General features: G+C 41.1%; 1 protein-coding gene across 1 annotated transcript in view; it reads left to right on the forward strand.

The window, feature by feature from the left end:
• Window positions 1-15,966, forward strand: part of LOC130284053 (dynein axonemal assembly factor 8-like) — a 116,750-nt gene that overhangs the window by 14,211 nt on the left and 86,573 nt on the right. The window contains exons 2-7 of the mRNA XM_056533987.1: window positions 637-793; window positions 979-1,065; window positions 6,249-6,566; window positions 9,592-9,673; window positions 11,978-12,137; window positions 14,478-14,654. Coding sequence (XP_056389962.1) covers window positions 668-793; window positions 979-1,065; window positions 6,249-6,566; window positions 9,592-9,673; window positions 11,978-12,137; window positions 14,478-14,654 — 950 coding nt within the window. The 5' untranslated portion in view covers window positions 637-667. The remainder of the gene's footprint in view (window positions 1-636; window positions 794-978; window positions 1,066-6,248; window positions 6,567-9,591; window positions 9,674-11,977; window positions 12,138-14,477; window positions 14,655-15,966) is intronic.

Genomic DNA, 15,966 nt, shown 5'->3' on the forward strand with positions numbered 1-15,966 from the left:
AGCAGCCAGCATGCTGGGATAGGAGGAGGAGTTCACAGGGGACTGCTGGGATATGTAGTTTTTTAAAAGATTTTATTAAAAACGTTTGTATAAAGATTTTTTCTGCTATGGGCATTAATTAAAGAAAGATTAATGCAAGATATGAGCCTCCTGTCTGATATATAACTCAGGATCAGTACAGGATAAGTAATGTAATGTATGTACACAGTGACCCCACCAGCAGAATAGTGAGTACAGCTCTGGAGTATAATACAGGATATAACTCAGGATCAGTACAGGATAAGTAATGTAATGTATGTACACAGTGACCCCACCAGCAGAATAGTGAGTACAGCTCTGGAGTATAATACAGGATATAACTCAGGATCAGTACAGGATAAGTAATGTAATGTATGTACACAGTGACCTCACCAGCAGAATAGTGAGTACAGCTCTGGAGTATAATACAGGATATAACTCAGGATCAGTACAGGATAAGTAATGGAATGTATGTACACAGTGACCTCACCAGCAGAATAGTGAGTACAGCTCTGGAGCATAATACAGGATATGTATACAGTGACCCCACCAGCAGAATAGTTAGTGTGGCTATGGACTTATCTGAATGCTACATTAGTATCTATAATTTTTTTGCAGGTCTTTAGCACAGTCTGTCAAGTTCACACAAATGGCTTCTAGAGAAAACCGACATATGCTCTGCACCTCCCGTGATGGGCGGCCTGGAGCACACGGGCTGGAGTCGTTCCTCTCTTCTGTGAACGCGCCGTCCCTAGATTCTGAGGATAGCTCCCAGGTGAGTGCTGTGAGGTTTGCTCTGGGGTAGACATAGATTCCTGTATGACACATTCACGACCCCAAATGACAAGGCTTCTACATGATAATATAGGAGTATTACACAGTATTTTGTTGTATACCGCTCTATAGTCTCCCGTTTCCATGCCATGGTTATCTGTTTTATCTGTGTCACCTTTTCTACAGTCTGACCTGGACTCTGATGATGTGGAGATTTTTCAGAGAGTTGACTGCCACGTATCTGATGTGTCTGAAGATGAGGAGGACTATTTTGTAAGTAAGGTGAAAAAAAACATGATCACATGAGAACGTGTATGAAGGTCATGTGACCTGTCAGTCCTTCTTGTGACTACAGCTTTAGAAACTTTGCACTAAAAGTGGGATCTTGGAGAACTGACTTATTTTCATCATACCGCAAAAACTTGGGTGCACGTTCTTGCGGTATGATGAAAATAAGAAAACTAATAACATATACACAATTTCCATAACTGTAAATGGGAGCTATAGACACAGGGCACTGCTGTAGTGCATTTGAACCTATATAAATCCCTTACTGTATGTTGTTATACCCATAAAGTGTCTGTTAAACAGATTCTTCACTTTGGACAATTTCTTCTTGATGGGTCCCTTTCACAGAGTGTCCGCCTGCTGCAACCCCCAGGGATCAGCTTTGATCTGTGGGGAATCCTGACAGTACGTGTTCAGTATCCCTGAAGTGTCACCACAAGGAGAGCTTAAAGGGGTACTGACCACAGTGCTCTCTGCTGACACCCCTGTCCATTTTTGGAACTGTCCAAACCTCTTTTGCTCTGGACTGTTCCTGACATGGACAGAGGTGTCAGCAGAGAGCACTTGTGGTCAGGCAGAAAGGAAATTCAAAAAGAAAAGAACTTCCTGTGGAGCATACAGCAGCTGATGAGTACTGGAAGGATTAAGATTTTTTAATAGAAGTAATTAGCAAATCTGTTTAACTTTCTGGCACCAGTCGTTTTAAAAGAAAATGTTTTCCAGTGGAGTACCCCTTTAACATTACATATAGCCTATTCACATCAATTAGTTGTCTGTGTTATACAGGACAGGTGATAGATGCTCTTTGTAACTGCTCCCCACTCAAGCCAGGAGATAAGGATCCTGAAATGTGGATCCCCTTTATTATCACAGCATTTCCTAGTAGGGGGATATAAAAATACTGTACCCGTTGCCCTCCTGTGTATGATCTGGACTGTTGACAACACCTCTTTATTCTAAAGTAGCTAAGACCACCTGGCTGCTTCTGAGCTGCTCAGCTCTGCTAAAAAATCAACTCAGCTTGTCTACATCAGACTCTGGTTGCTGCGTTTTTACCATCTATAGCACCAGCTCTCCTCTTCCTCCTGCCTGGCCAGCTGCCACTAAACCAGGACATCTCTTGCAGTAGTGACCTGGTATCTCCCCTGCAGCTGAATTCCAGCTTCCTTATCCTGAAGTGGGATTAAGGGGGAATACCTACACTCCGCTGCCAAGTTTGGCTCAAAGTCAAACTGGTAAGTGGTACAGCAGGTGCACACCCACTGTCACCTTACACAAGCACAAGCAAAATAAAAAAAGTTTTAAAAGTATATAAAAGTAAATCTATAATTTTGAGAAAGACGTGAACTAAGAGGGTTGAACCGTTGCACTTTATGGATGGAGGAATAAATTCCACCTTCACTTTTCAAAACTGCTGGAGTGCCGCTTTTTGCTTTTGGATACCTGATTCTACAATACCTGTGGTCGAGGTATCAGCTGGCTGAGCACCCACATTGCATTTATCTTTGGCTTGAAGCCACACACGGTGCCACTTTGTTTTTGCTATTTTTTGGACTATGTATATATATATATATATATATATATAACATATTTGGTATCACAGCATGTGAAAATTTCTGATCTGTTGAAATATACAATGTTTATTATCCTGGACCAGGTTTTCCCAGGTTGCAATGTGGCCCGAGACATTACATCAGTAGTCTGGTGATGACAGGACTTCAATGCAGAGATGCTTTTTTCCAAAAATGGTGTCACGTCTTTCCCCACAGCTTTCAATTTGGCAGCAAAACACTTGGTGGGCACAGAGCTTAAAGGGGTACTCCGCTGCTCAGTGTTTGAAACAAACTGTTCCGAACGCTGGAGCCGGCGCCGGGAGCTCGTGATGTCATAGCCCCGCTATGACGTCACAAGCTCCCGGCGCCGCCTCCAGCGTTGGGAACAGTTTGTTCCAAACTCTGAGCAGCGGAGTACCCCTTAACGACGCAGGACGTAAATGTACGTCCTGGTGATGTGGTACTTAACGCACCAGGACGTACATTTACGTCCTGAGCATAACCGCGGGCATCGGAGTGATGCCGGCATCATGCGCGGCAGGTCCCGGCTGTGGATCGCAGCCAGGGACCCGCCGGTAATGGCGGACACCCGCGATCCCGCGGATGTCTGCCATTAACCCCTCAGATGCCGTGATCAATACAGATCACGGCATCTGCAGTATCGCGATCACTTAACAGGATGATTGGATCGCCCGCGGCGATCCGATCATCCTGCACGGCAGACGGAGGTCCCCTCGCCTGCCTCCGCTGCCTTCCGGGAGTCTTCTACTCTGATCTGCCTTCCCGCAGACAAGAGCAGAAGATGACCGATAATGCTGATCAGTGCTGTGTCCTATACATAGCACTGAACAGCATTAGCAATCGAGTGATTGCTATAAATAGTCCCCTATGGGGACTATAAGAGTGTAAAAATAAAAGTAAAAAAAATGTGAAAAACCCCCTCCCCCAATAAAAACGTAGATTGTCCCATTTTCCCTATTTTACCACTAAAAAGTGTAAATTTTTTTATATACATATTTGCTATCGCCGCGTGCGTACGGTGAACGGCGTGAACGTAAAAAAAAAAGTTCAAAATAACTGCTTTTTTTATAACATTTTATTCCAAAATTTTTTTATAAAAAATGAGCCCTCATACCACCGCTTATACGGAAAAATTAAAAAGTTATAGGTCTTCAAAATAGGGGGATTTTAAACGTACTAATTTGGTTAAAAAGTTTGCGTTTTTTTTTTTAAGCGCAATAGTAATAGAAAAGTATGGTATCATGGGTATCATTTTAATCGTATTGACCCTCAGAATAAAGAACGCATGTCATTTTTACCATAAATTGTACGGCGTGAAAACAAATCCTTCCAAAATTTGCTAAATTGCGGTTTTCTTTTTAATTTCCCCACACAAATAGTATTTTTTGGGTTGCGCCATACATTTTATGGTAAAGTGAGTTATGTCATTACATCGGACAACTGATCGCGCAAAAAAAAAAAAGAGCTCATACTAGTCTGTGGATGAAAATATAAAAGAGTTATGATTTTTTTGAAGGGGAGGAGGAAAAAACGAAAGCGTAAAAATAAAATTGTCTGAGTCCTTAAGGTCCAAATGGGCTGAGTCCTTAAGGGGTTAAATAACCCCACTGTGGACAGTCAGGGAAGGTGGTTTATTTTGGCCATCAGCAAAACACAGATAACAGCATATTCGGCAAAAAACATTTCAGTCACTGAGATATCAGTACATCCCTAATGTTTACCATTGGACACATTTATATTCATAGATGAGCAGATCTTTTTCAAAGGAGTCAGGGCTACAGTGAAGGTGTCACACCAGGGATGTGGTCTAGTCTTAAAGGGGTACATTTTAATTTTCTAAATCAACTGGTGCCAGAAAGTTAAACACATTTGTAAATTACTTAATCCTTCCAGTACTTATCAGCTGTTACATGCTCCACAGGAAGATCTTTTCTTTTTGGATTTCCTTTCTGTCTGACCACAGTGCTCTCTGCTGACACCTCTGTCCATTTTAGGAACTGTTCAGAGTAGGAGCAAATCCCCATAGCAAACCTCTCCTGCTCTGGACAGTTCCTGACATGGTCAGAGGTGTCAGCAGAGAGCACTGTGGTCAGACAGAAAGGAAATTCAAAAAGAAAAGAACTTCCTGAATAAGTATTGAAAAGATTAAGATTTTTTGATAGAAGTAATTTACAAATCTGTTTAACTTTCTGGCACCCGATGATTTAAAAAAATAATAATAATGTTTTCCAGTGGAGTACCCCTTTAACCCCTTAAGGACGCAGGACGTAAATGTACGTCCTGGTGCGGTGGTACTTAACGCACCAGGACGTACATTTACGTCCTGTGCATAACCGCGGGCATTGGAGCAATGCCCGTGTCATGCGCGGCTGATCCCGGCTGCCGATCGCAGCCAGGGACCCGCCGGCAATGGCCGACGCCCCCGCGATCTCGCGGGCGTCGCGCCATTAACCCCTCAGGTGCCGGGATCAATACAGATCCTGGCATCTGCGGCAGTGCGCGATTTGAATGAATGATCAGATCGCCCGCAGCGCTGCTGCGGGGATCCGATTATTCAGAACGCCGCACGGAGGTCCCCTCTCCTTCCTCCGTCCGGCTCCCGGCGTCTCCTGCTCTGGTCTGAGATCGAGCAGACCAGAGCAGAAGATCGCCGATAACACTGATCTGTTCTATGTCCTATACATAGAACAGATCATGGTATTGCTATGAATAGTCCCCTATTGGGACTTTTCAAGTGTAAAAAAAAAAATGTAAAAAAATGTAAAAGTAAAAGTAAAAAAAAGTTAAAAATCCCCTCCCCCAATAAAAAAGTAAATTTTTTTTATAGACATATTTGGTATCGCCGCGTGCGTAAATGTCCGAACTATTAAAATAAAATGTTAATGATCCCGTACGGTGAACGGCGTGAACGAAAACAAAAAATAAGTAAAAAATTCCTACTTTTTTTATACATTTTATTAAAAAAAAATTATAAAAAATGTATTAAAAGTTTTTTATATGCAAATGTGGTATTAAAAAAAAGTACAGATCATGGCGCAAAAAATGAGCCCCCATACCGCCGCTTATACGGAAAAATAAAAAGTTAGAGGTCATCAAAATAAAGGGATTATAAACATACTAATTTGGTTAAAAAGTTTGTGATTTTTTTTAAGCGCAACAATAATAGAAAAGTATGTAATAATGGGTATCATTTTAATCGTATTGACCCTCAGAATAAAGAACACATGTCATTTTTACCATAAATTGTACGGCGTGAAAATGAAACCTTCCAAAATTAGCAAAATTGCGTTTTTCGTTTTAATTTCCCCACAAAAATAGTGTTTTTTGGTTGCGCCAGACATTTTATGATATAATGAGTTATGTCATTACAAAGGACAACTGGTCGCGCAAAAAACAAGCCCTCATACTAGTCTGTGGATGAAAATATAAAAGAGTTATGATTTTTAGAAGGCGAGGAGGAAAAAATGAAAACGTAAAAATTAAATTGTCTGAGTCCTTAAGGCCAAAATGGGCTGAGTCCTTAAGGGGTTAGTGGAGTCCATCCATTTACTGGTTTCCCTGAGCTAATATAATTTTTCTTTCCTTTTTATGTAGGTTTTGCCTGCAGCAGAGATTGGCCAAACAGGTGCCGTAGTGGCATCAAATAGTATTAAACCAGAAAATATTCCAGATGTGCCATGTCCTTCATCAGATTGTCCTACTACATCCTGCACGAACATTGATGTGACCAAAGAAGACCCAACACCTGAAGCTCCTTCACAGACTGACGGGGTGGATGCACTGCCACCAAGTGCTGTCTCTACAAAGCTGGATAATGCTGAAAGCAGAGATGAAGAATGTCTTAGAAATGGTCAAAAAGATTATAATCTCCCTCCGAAGGACGAAGAATGCTTCCCATTGCCGTCCCTACAGGTTTGAGAAGAATCCCATCTTTATAGCGTTCACCGAGCTGTACTAATCCTTGAGCAGGACATCAACCATGTCACTAGTTTTCCTTGCTGTAGGCACCCTGATTGAAAACCACAGGTCTTTTGAATGGATGCAGCTCATTTATGTTTCAATGGGTGGGGTGACTGATTTGTGGGAGGGAGGGGAAATAGAATTATGGGATTTGTAGGTAAAGAAGGAAATTCAAACAGGAAATACCAGTTCAAAAAAGCTAGCCACAGTGTTATGGTAATCTCACAACATAGCCATTTAGCCCCAAGACAAGCGCAGATCCTTCCTAAACAAGTCCATTACTGTCTGCCAGGTATGTACTAAAATCACCTTATGGTGGATAACCCCTTTAAGAATTAGCAGAATAGAGTATTTAGCAATTTGTCAGGGGGGGGGGGGGGGGGTGACCTTTCTCCAAAACAGTGTTTCCCAACCAGGCTGCCTCCAGCTGCTGCAAAACTACAACTCCCAGTATGCCCGGACAGCCGTCTGCTGTCCGGACATGCTGGTAGTTGTAGTTTTGCAACAGCTGGAGGCTCCCTGGTTGGGAAACACTGCTCCAGAAGGAGATCACTATTATTGGTGTGGAGCTTCAAAGGCCATTGGCACTCTACTGGGCATTCTGGGAAAGGGAAATATGCAAAGCAGCTCAATCACACCACCTTTTCTGGTAGTGTCCCTTCTGGAAAGATGTCAAGCATATGTTTTGGGAAAACTACCTGAAAACATTGTGTGCTTAAAGGAGTAGTCCAGTAGTGAACAAGTGGTGAACAACTTATCCCCTATCCTAAGGATAGGATAGGGGATAAGTTGGCTCTGCCATGATGTATTGAGGGGGGGTGTCGGCCGCCGCTTCGTGCGGGGGTCGACACCCGCTATCTGGCCGGAGAGCCTGGCCCCCTTACAGAGAGATCGCAGGGGTCCCCAGCGGTCGGACCCCCCGCGATCTCAAACTTATCCCTTATCCTTAGGATAGGGAATAAGTTTTTCACCACTGGACTACCCCTTTAAGCTGCTTTGAATTTTCCCTCTCAGTAATTTGTCCAAAAAACTCTAAAAAAAACTTTGGCATGTTAAAAGTTTTTTTCACTTGGGCTCTGAGTGTTCAGACGCTCTTCAGACAATCCCATAGACCAGTGTTTCCCAACCAGGATGCCTCCAGCTGTTGCAAAACTACAACTCCCAGCATGCCGGCACAGCCTTTGGCTGTGCGGGCATGCTGGGAGATGTAGTTTTGTAACAGCTGGAGGCACCCTTGTTAGGAAACTATGTCGGTCTCAGTCATGTGATAGTGCCGGGAGAGAACACTACTCCCAGCTCCTTCTAGCAATCTGTTAGGATCTGAACACCCAGACCCTGACCCAATTTATTTATTTTTGTTACTTTAGAGGGGGTTGCCTTTTGTCTTCATGTTCGTTCTGTGGATCACAACTCTCAGAACCAGGCAGATGTTCAGTAACCCAAATAAATGTAGGATATTACTGTCTATATGTAACATAAAGATCTCAAAAAGAAATTGTTGTTCAAGGTTGACAAAAAAACAAAACACGTCATACACCAAGATGGCACTAAAGGACAACACACACATATTTAAGGAACACCACAAAAGTGATACATTGTTTTTCTTGAGGAGGGAAGTTTAAAAGGGATTATCAGTTTAGTGGTCTTTTAAAATTGTAGGCTCCATTGTGTATTCATGGCCGTAAATGTTGGAACCCCGGAAATTTTTCAAGAAAATGAAGTGTTTCTCACAGAAAAGGATTGCAGTAACACATGTTTTGCTATACACATGTTTATTCCCTTTGTCTGTATTGGAACTAAACCAAAAAAGGGAGGAAAAAAAGCAAATTGGACATAATGTCTTGTATACATTCAAGGCACCCAGTGCCAGAGGCAGCAAAACATCCCAAAACATCATTGACCCTCCACCATATTTCACTGTAGGTACTGTGTTCTTTTCTTTGTAGGCCTCATTCCATTTTCGGTAAACAGTAGAATGACGTGCTTTACCAAAAAGCTCTATCTTGGTCTCATCTGTCCACAAGACATTTTCCCAGAAGGATTTTGGCTTACTCCAGTTCATCTTGGTAAAAAGTAGTCTTGCTTTTTTATGCCTCTGTGTCAGCAGTGGGGTCCTCCTGGGTCTCCTCCATAGCATTTCATTTCATTTAAATGTCGACAGATAGTTTGCGCTGACACTGATGCTCCCTGAGCCTACAGGGCGGCTTGAATATCTTTGGAACTTGTTTGGGGCTGCTTATCCACCATCCGGACTATCCTGCGTTTACACCTTCCATCAATTTTTCTCTTCCGTCCACGCCCAGGGAGATTAGCTACAGTGCCATGGGTTGTAAACTTCTTGATAATGTTGTGCACTGGGGACAAAGGCAAATCTAGATCTCTGGGGATGAACTTGTAACCTTGAGATTGTTGATAATTTTCCACAATTTTGGTTCTCAGGTCCTCAGACAGTTCTCTTTTCCACTTTCTGTTGCCCATGCTTACTGTGGCGCACACAGACACACAATGCAAATATTAAGTGAACTTCTCTCCTTTTTATCTGCTTTCAGGTGTGATTTTTATATTGCCCACACCTGTTACTTGCCCCACGTGAGTTTAAAGGAGCATCACATGCTTGAAACAATCTTATTTTTCCACAATTTTGAAAGGCTGACAATAATTTTGTCCAGCCCATTTTTGGAGTTTGGTGACATTATGTCCAATTTGCTTTTTTTCCTTCCTTTTTTGGTTTAGCTCCAATACACACAAAGGGAATAAACATGTGTATAGCAAAACATGTGTTACTGCAATCCTTTTCTGTGAGAAATACTTCATTTTCTAGAAAGACTTCAGGGGTGCCAACATTTACGGCCATGACTGTATATATATATATATATATATAATTTTATTTTATTTGTTTACACTTAAGGTAAGATGTGCTGGTTGTAAAATCCTATTTTCTTAATTTAAATAATCAGAGCATCCAATTCCATTTTAGCTGATCGATCAGGAGGATTTAGAGACAATCCTTCAACAACTGACAGACGAGGTCAGATTGCCGATCTCCGCACAGGATCCCGGTGAGCTCTGTATAGATGGAGACATTTACTTACATTTCTTACTTACTTCCTATTGGCCTGGCACCTGAACCTCCATATAGAATTATAGGTTAGTCCAGTATTTTCTGACCAGAGTGCCTCCAGCTGTGGGAAAACTACAACTCAAGGCTGTCTGGGCATGCTGGGAGTTGTGATTTCGACACAGCTGGAGGCACCTCAGGAAATGCTGCTTTAGGGCTCGTTCACACAGGCGGATCCATGGCGTATTTTACTATGCGGATCCACCAACGATTGACCCCTACAGTGTGCCTCAGATGTGCCTGCTCGGAGAGGCAATCTGCCGCTACGAGCACACATACTGTGTAAGTCGCTGCGTGCATGCTGGTGCCGCTCCGAGCAGGCACATCTGGAGGCACACTTTAGGTGATCCCTTTGAACTTGATCCCTTTCCCTTTGAACTTTACATTATCCTTATCATTGCGGAATCTGTAGGCGCTATATAAATAAATTATTATTATTATTATCATTGTATCTGCCCATAGAATTTCACATTTCTATTTTGTGCATAAAGATGATCAGACCCATCATTTCTATACAGGTGTTTGATATCTTGGATGATAAAGCGAAATAGGATTTTGCAGCATCTAAGATACATTTTACGTGCTATAGGTGCATAACACTAGACTCTCATATAACTGAGGTTACTGTAATACCCTATACCCAAGGGGTCTTAAAGGGGTTATCCAGGAAAAAACTTTTTCTTATATATCAACTGGCTCCAGAAAGTTAAACAGATTTGTAAATTACTTCTATTAAAAAAATCTTAATCCTTTCAGTACTTATGAGCTTCTGAAGTTGAGTTGTTCTTTTCTGTCTAAGTGCTCTCTGATGACACGTGTCTCGGGAACTGTCCAGTTTAGAAGAGGTTTGCTATGGGGATTTGCTTCTAAACTGGGCGTTTCCCTAGACACGTGTCATCAGAGAGCACTTAGACAGAAAAGAACAACCTTAACTTCAGAAGCTCATAAGTACTAAAAGGATTAAGATTTTTTAATAGAAGTAATTTACAAATCTGTTTAACTTTATGGCGCCAGTTGATATATATAAAAAAAGTTTTTTTTCCTGGATAACCCCTTTAAATAATTGACAATAGCCAAAGTAACAGTCCTCTAAGTTAAAAGGTAAAATAATTACAATTGAATATATTGATAATAAAAATTGATACAAAAGAATTCCACGTAAATATCACAGTAAAAATTGATCGTAGGGCCCTTCCAGATCCAAGTATATAGGTTTAATTATCTAATTTTTTTTATGAGATAATTAAACCGATATCAATAACATGGATCTGCAAGGGCCCTGCGATCCATTTTTACTGTGATATTTATGTATAATTTTTTTAATCAATTTTTATGAATAAGAAATTCAATTGTAATTATTTTACCATATAACATTATATGTGATATTTTGTATTTCTCTGTCACTTAAAGGGGTTATCCAGGAAAAAACTTTTTTTTATATATCAACTGGCTCCAGAAAGTTAAACAGGTTAGCAAATTACTTCTATTAAAAAAATCTTAATCCTTTTAGGACTTATGAGCTGCTGAAGTTGAGTTGTTCTTTTCTGTCTAAGTGCTCTCTGATGACAACTGTCCAAAGTAGAAGCAAATCCCCATAGCAAACCTCTTATGCTCCGGACAGTTCCCGAGACAAGCAGAGATGTCAGCAGAGAGCACTGTTGCCAGACAGAAAAGAACAACTCAACTTCAGCAGCTGATAATTATTGGAAGGATTAAAGGGGTATTCCAGGCAAAAACTTTTTTTTATATATCAACTGGCTCCGGAAAGTTAAACAGATTTGTAAATTACTTCTATTAAAAAAATCTTAATCCTTTCAGTACTTATGAGCTTCTGAAGTTGAGTTGCTGTTTTCTGTCTAACTGCTTTCTGATGACTCACGTCCTGGGAGCTGTCCAGTTCCTATGGGGATATTCTCCCATCATGCACAGCTCCCGGGACGTGACATAATCATTGAGCAGTTAGACAGAAAATTTCAGAAGCTAATAACTATTGGAAGGATTAAGATTTTTTAATAGAAGTAATTTACAAATCTGTTTAACTTTCCGGAGCCAGTTGATATATATATAAAAAAAAAGTTTTTGCCTGGAATACCCCTTTAAGATTAATAGAAGCACTTTACAAATCTGTTTAACTTTCTGGAGCTAGTGAATCTAAAAAAAAAAGTTTTTTTCCTGGAATACCCCTTTAAATAGCAAGGTTTTCTTGGATCTATATGTTCACACATGGTCTCCTTTCTCTTCATAGAAGAAGCAGTGCCCCCGTACATGGAGAACAACTCGAAGAAACGACAAGAACAGATCATGGAGCAGCTGGCTGAATTCAGTGCCAGGCAATCCCAGGCCAGGACTTCAGATCAGTTTCTTAAAGGAGAACATGAAGCAGTCAACCCCGATAGCTGTAACAGGTACAGGGAGGGTGGCTAGAGTACCCGAAAAGCCTCAGTAGGCTATGGGTGGTAGTAAAGGCCTCCATACACAATAGTGCAGAGTCGGCTGAACCTGATGATTTCCGCAGGGCTGGCTGACTGTATTATGTGTATTTAAAGGGGTACTCCGGTGGAAAACTTTTTTTTTTTTTTTTATCAACTGGTGCCATAAACAGATTTGTAAATTACTTCTATTAAAAAATCTTAATCCTTCCAGTACTTATTAGCTGCTGAATATTACAGAGGAAATTATTTTCTTTTTGGAACACAGAGCTCTCTGCTGACATCACAAGCACAGTGCTCTCTGCTGAAATCTCTGTTTTAGTAACTGTCCAGAACACCATATGTTTGCTATGAGGATTTTCTCCTACCCTGGACAGTTCTTTAAAGGGGTATTCCAGGCAAAACCTTTTTTTTATATATATCAACTGGCTCCAGAAAGTTAAACAGATTTGTAAATTACTTCTATTAAAAAATCTTAATCCTTCCAATAGTTATAAGCTTCTGAAATTTTCTGTCTAACTGCTCAATGATGATGTCACGTCCCGGGAGCTGTGCATGATGGGAGAATATCACCATAGGAACTGCACAGCTCCCAGGACGTGGGTCATCAGAGAGCAGTTAGACAGAAAACAACAACTCAACTTCAGAAGCTAATAACTATTGGAAAGATTAAGATTTTTTAATAGAAGTAATTTACAAATCTGTTTAACTTTCCGGAGTCAGTTGATATATATATATATATATATATATATATATAAAAAAAAAAAGATTTGGCCTGGAATAGCCCTTTAAATGGACAGAGATGTCGGCAGAGAGCACTGTGCTCGTGATGTCAGCAGAGAGCTCTGTGTTCCAAAAAGAAATGAATTTTCTCTGTAGTATTCAGCAGCTATTAAGTACTGGAAGGAATAAGATTTTTTAATAGAAGTAATTTACAAATCTGTTTAACTTTCTGGCACCAGTTGATTTAAAAAAATAAATAAATAAATAAAGTTTTCCACCGGAGTACCCCTTTAAGGATCAGGCATGTGGAATGTCATTCAAATGCAAGAACGGCAATCCAGCTTGGGTAAATAGAAAATCCAGACTTTATTAGCTCACGGTAAAACGGTACAAGCAAACAGCAGATCAGACGCGTTTCAGGCGCATGCGCCCTTCGTCAGTGAGCCATGTGGAATTTCAGTGCCTGATCTTTTGTTTTCCCTGGAGATAAGTAGGATCCACCAGAGGAGGCCGACTGCAGTTTAAATGGGAACTGCCTTCAACTGTTGCAGAACTACAACTCCCAGCATGCCCGGACAGCCAAAGGCTGTCCGGGCATGCTGGAAGTTGTAGTTTTGCAACAGCTGGAGACACACTGGTTAGGAACACTGTTTTACAGGCGTCAAAAGTTTTGATTGGTTGAGGCCTGAGTATTCAAACCAATAGGAGAAGAGAACACTAAGCAAGACAAACTAAGTCTATGGGATTGTCTCGGTCAGACACTCTTTTCTTTCTGCTCATGATATCAATTGATCAGGGTCTGAACACTCAGACCCCGACCGATCATAGCTTTTGATATGTCTCTACAACGTGTCAAAAGTTTTTTTAAAGTGACAGGTACACATTAACATTGAAAGCACATGCATGCTTGACCTTATTTCTCAATAGAAGTAGAGACAAAAAAAGACAACCGGGAGGCAGCGCCTCGTGTATTACCCTTGGCTGGTGAGGAATCCACTACACTTACTGGGTGAATAAACCCAGGATTTTAGTGAAGATGGCCGCTCACCTTATAAATGAAGAAAATGCGCATATCTCCCCTCATCCGGGGTATCAAGTGGTTAGGATCAGCTGCCAAGCCCGATGGTCACAGGAAGACAGGTATCTTCCTGTAGAAACTGAAGCAATTTACGTAGAAGAAGACCACTATAATCCAGGCGCTGCTTTATCCAAAGGTGCAAGGATGCAGGTAGGTATTATAAAACCAGATACTTTTATTTATATTACAGCATACAAGTTAGCAGAATCATGACGCGTTTCGGGGTCTATTGCCCCTTCCTCAGATGATCGTCTGAGGAAGGGGCAATAGACCCCGAAACGCGTCATGATTCTGCTAACTTGTATGCTGTAATATAAATAGAAGTATCTGGTTTTACAATACCTACCTGCATCCTTGCACCTTTGGATAAAGCAGCGCCTGGATTATAGTGGTCTTCTTCTACGTAAATTGCTTCTTATTTCTCAATTTCCATGTTATTATGTTATGTTCCCTCCATTTGTAACTAATTTATATAATTTGATGGCAAATCACTCAGAAACTGTTGTCTTCCACAGACCGTATGTAAACGAGAAGAAAATCAGCAATGTGCATAAAGGGAGACCCGGCGAGAATATCCCTACAGTCTTTATAGACTTAAGAGACACTTCATCCAGTCCAAGCCTGATGACTGGTAGAGACCACAGCGGGGGAGAACCAGCGCAGAAGAACCTGCAGAGAGCAGATGTGTCGCAGTATGTGTAACACGCAGCATTCACTGACATCACACATAAGGGGAAAAATAACATTGCTGACATTGACACAAGGTTGTTGCAGTATATGAAACCAGATTGAAGATGTTGTATATTGGTCCAGATTGGATTGATGGGAGGTAGAGATGAGCGAACTTACAGTAAATTCGATTCGTCACGAACTTCTCGGCTCGGCAGTTGATGACTTTTCCTGCATAAATTAGTTCAGCTTTCAGGTGCTCCCGTGAGCTGGAAAAGGTGGATACAGTCCTTGGAGACTCTTTCCTAGGACTGTATCCACCTTTTCCAGCCCACCAGAGCACCAGAAAGCTGAACTAATTTATGCAGGATAAGTCATCAACTGCCGAGCTGAGAAGTTCGTGACGAATCGAATTTACCGTAAGTTTGCTCATCTCTAATGGGAGGCATCCTGAGAATACAGAGTAAATGCATGGACTACATGCAGATCAGAGGCAGCACTGCAGACGAATTGCGTTATAATGTTGAAGGGATTTAACCTCTCCCCGGCTTAGGATATAAATGTACCACATGGCTACCTTGTACTTAAAGGGGTACTCTGGTGGAAACCTTTTTTTTTTATTTATTTATTTTATTTTTTATTTTTTAAATGAACTGGTGCCAGAAAGTTAAACAGATTTGTAAATTACTTCTATTTATACTTATCTTTTATCCTTCCAGTACTTATTAGCAGCTGTATGCAACAGAGGAAATTCTTTTCTTTTTGAATTTCTTTTTTGTCTTGTCTACAGTGCTCTCTGCTGACACCTCGGTCCATGTCAGGAACTGTCCAGTGCAGCATAGGTTTGCTACGGGCATCAGGTGTCATCAGAGAGCACTGTGGACAAGACAAAAAAGAAATTCAAAAAGAAAAGAATTTCCTCTGTAGCATACAGCTGCTAAAAAGTACTGGAAGGATAAAGATTTTTTAATAGAAGTAATTTACAAATCTGTTTAACTTTCTGGCACCAGTTGATTTAAAAAGAAAAAAAAATTTCCACCGGAGTACCCCTTTAACACACCATGCCGAACTTAGGCCATACAGTGCATTGTGTCTATGAAGTGGGGGCGTGCTAGCTTCATAGACGGTAAGTGATGGCTGCTATCAGGCTGATGTCTGTCATTTAAATATTTATGTACCGTGATTAATAGCTATTACAGGACTTAAAGGGGTACACTGCTGAAAAAAACTTATCCCCTATCCAGATAAGATGCCCCCAGCGGCGGGTCCCCCGCAATCTCTGGGGCGGCAGCATTAGGAACATGGAAACTTAAAGCTTCTGCATTCGTCACGCCA

This window comes from Hyla sarda, chromosome 8, assembly GCF_029499605.1.
Source record: "Hyla sarda isolate aHylSar1 chromosome 8, aHylSar1.hap1, whole genome shotgun sequence".
NCBI classification, from domain to species: Eukaryota; Metazoa; Chordata; class Amphibia; order Anura; family Hylidae; genus Hyla; species Hyla sarda.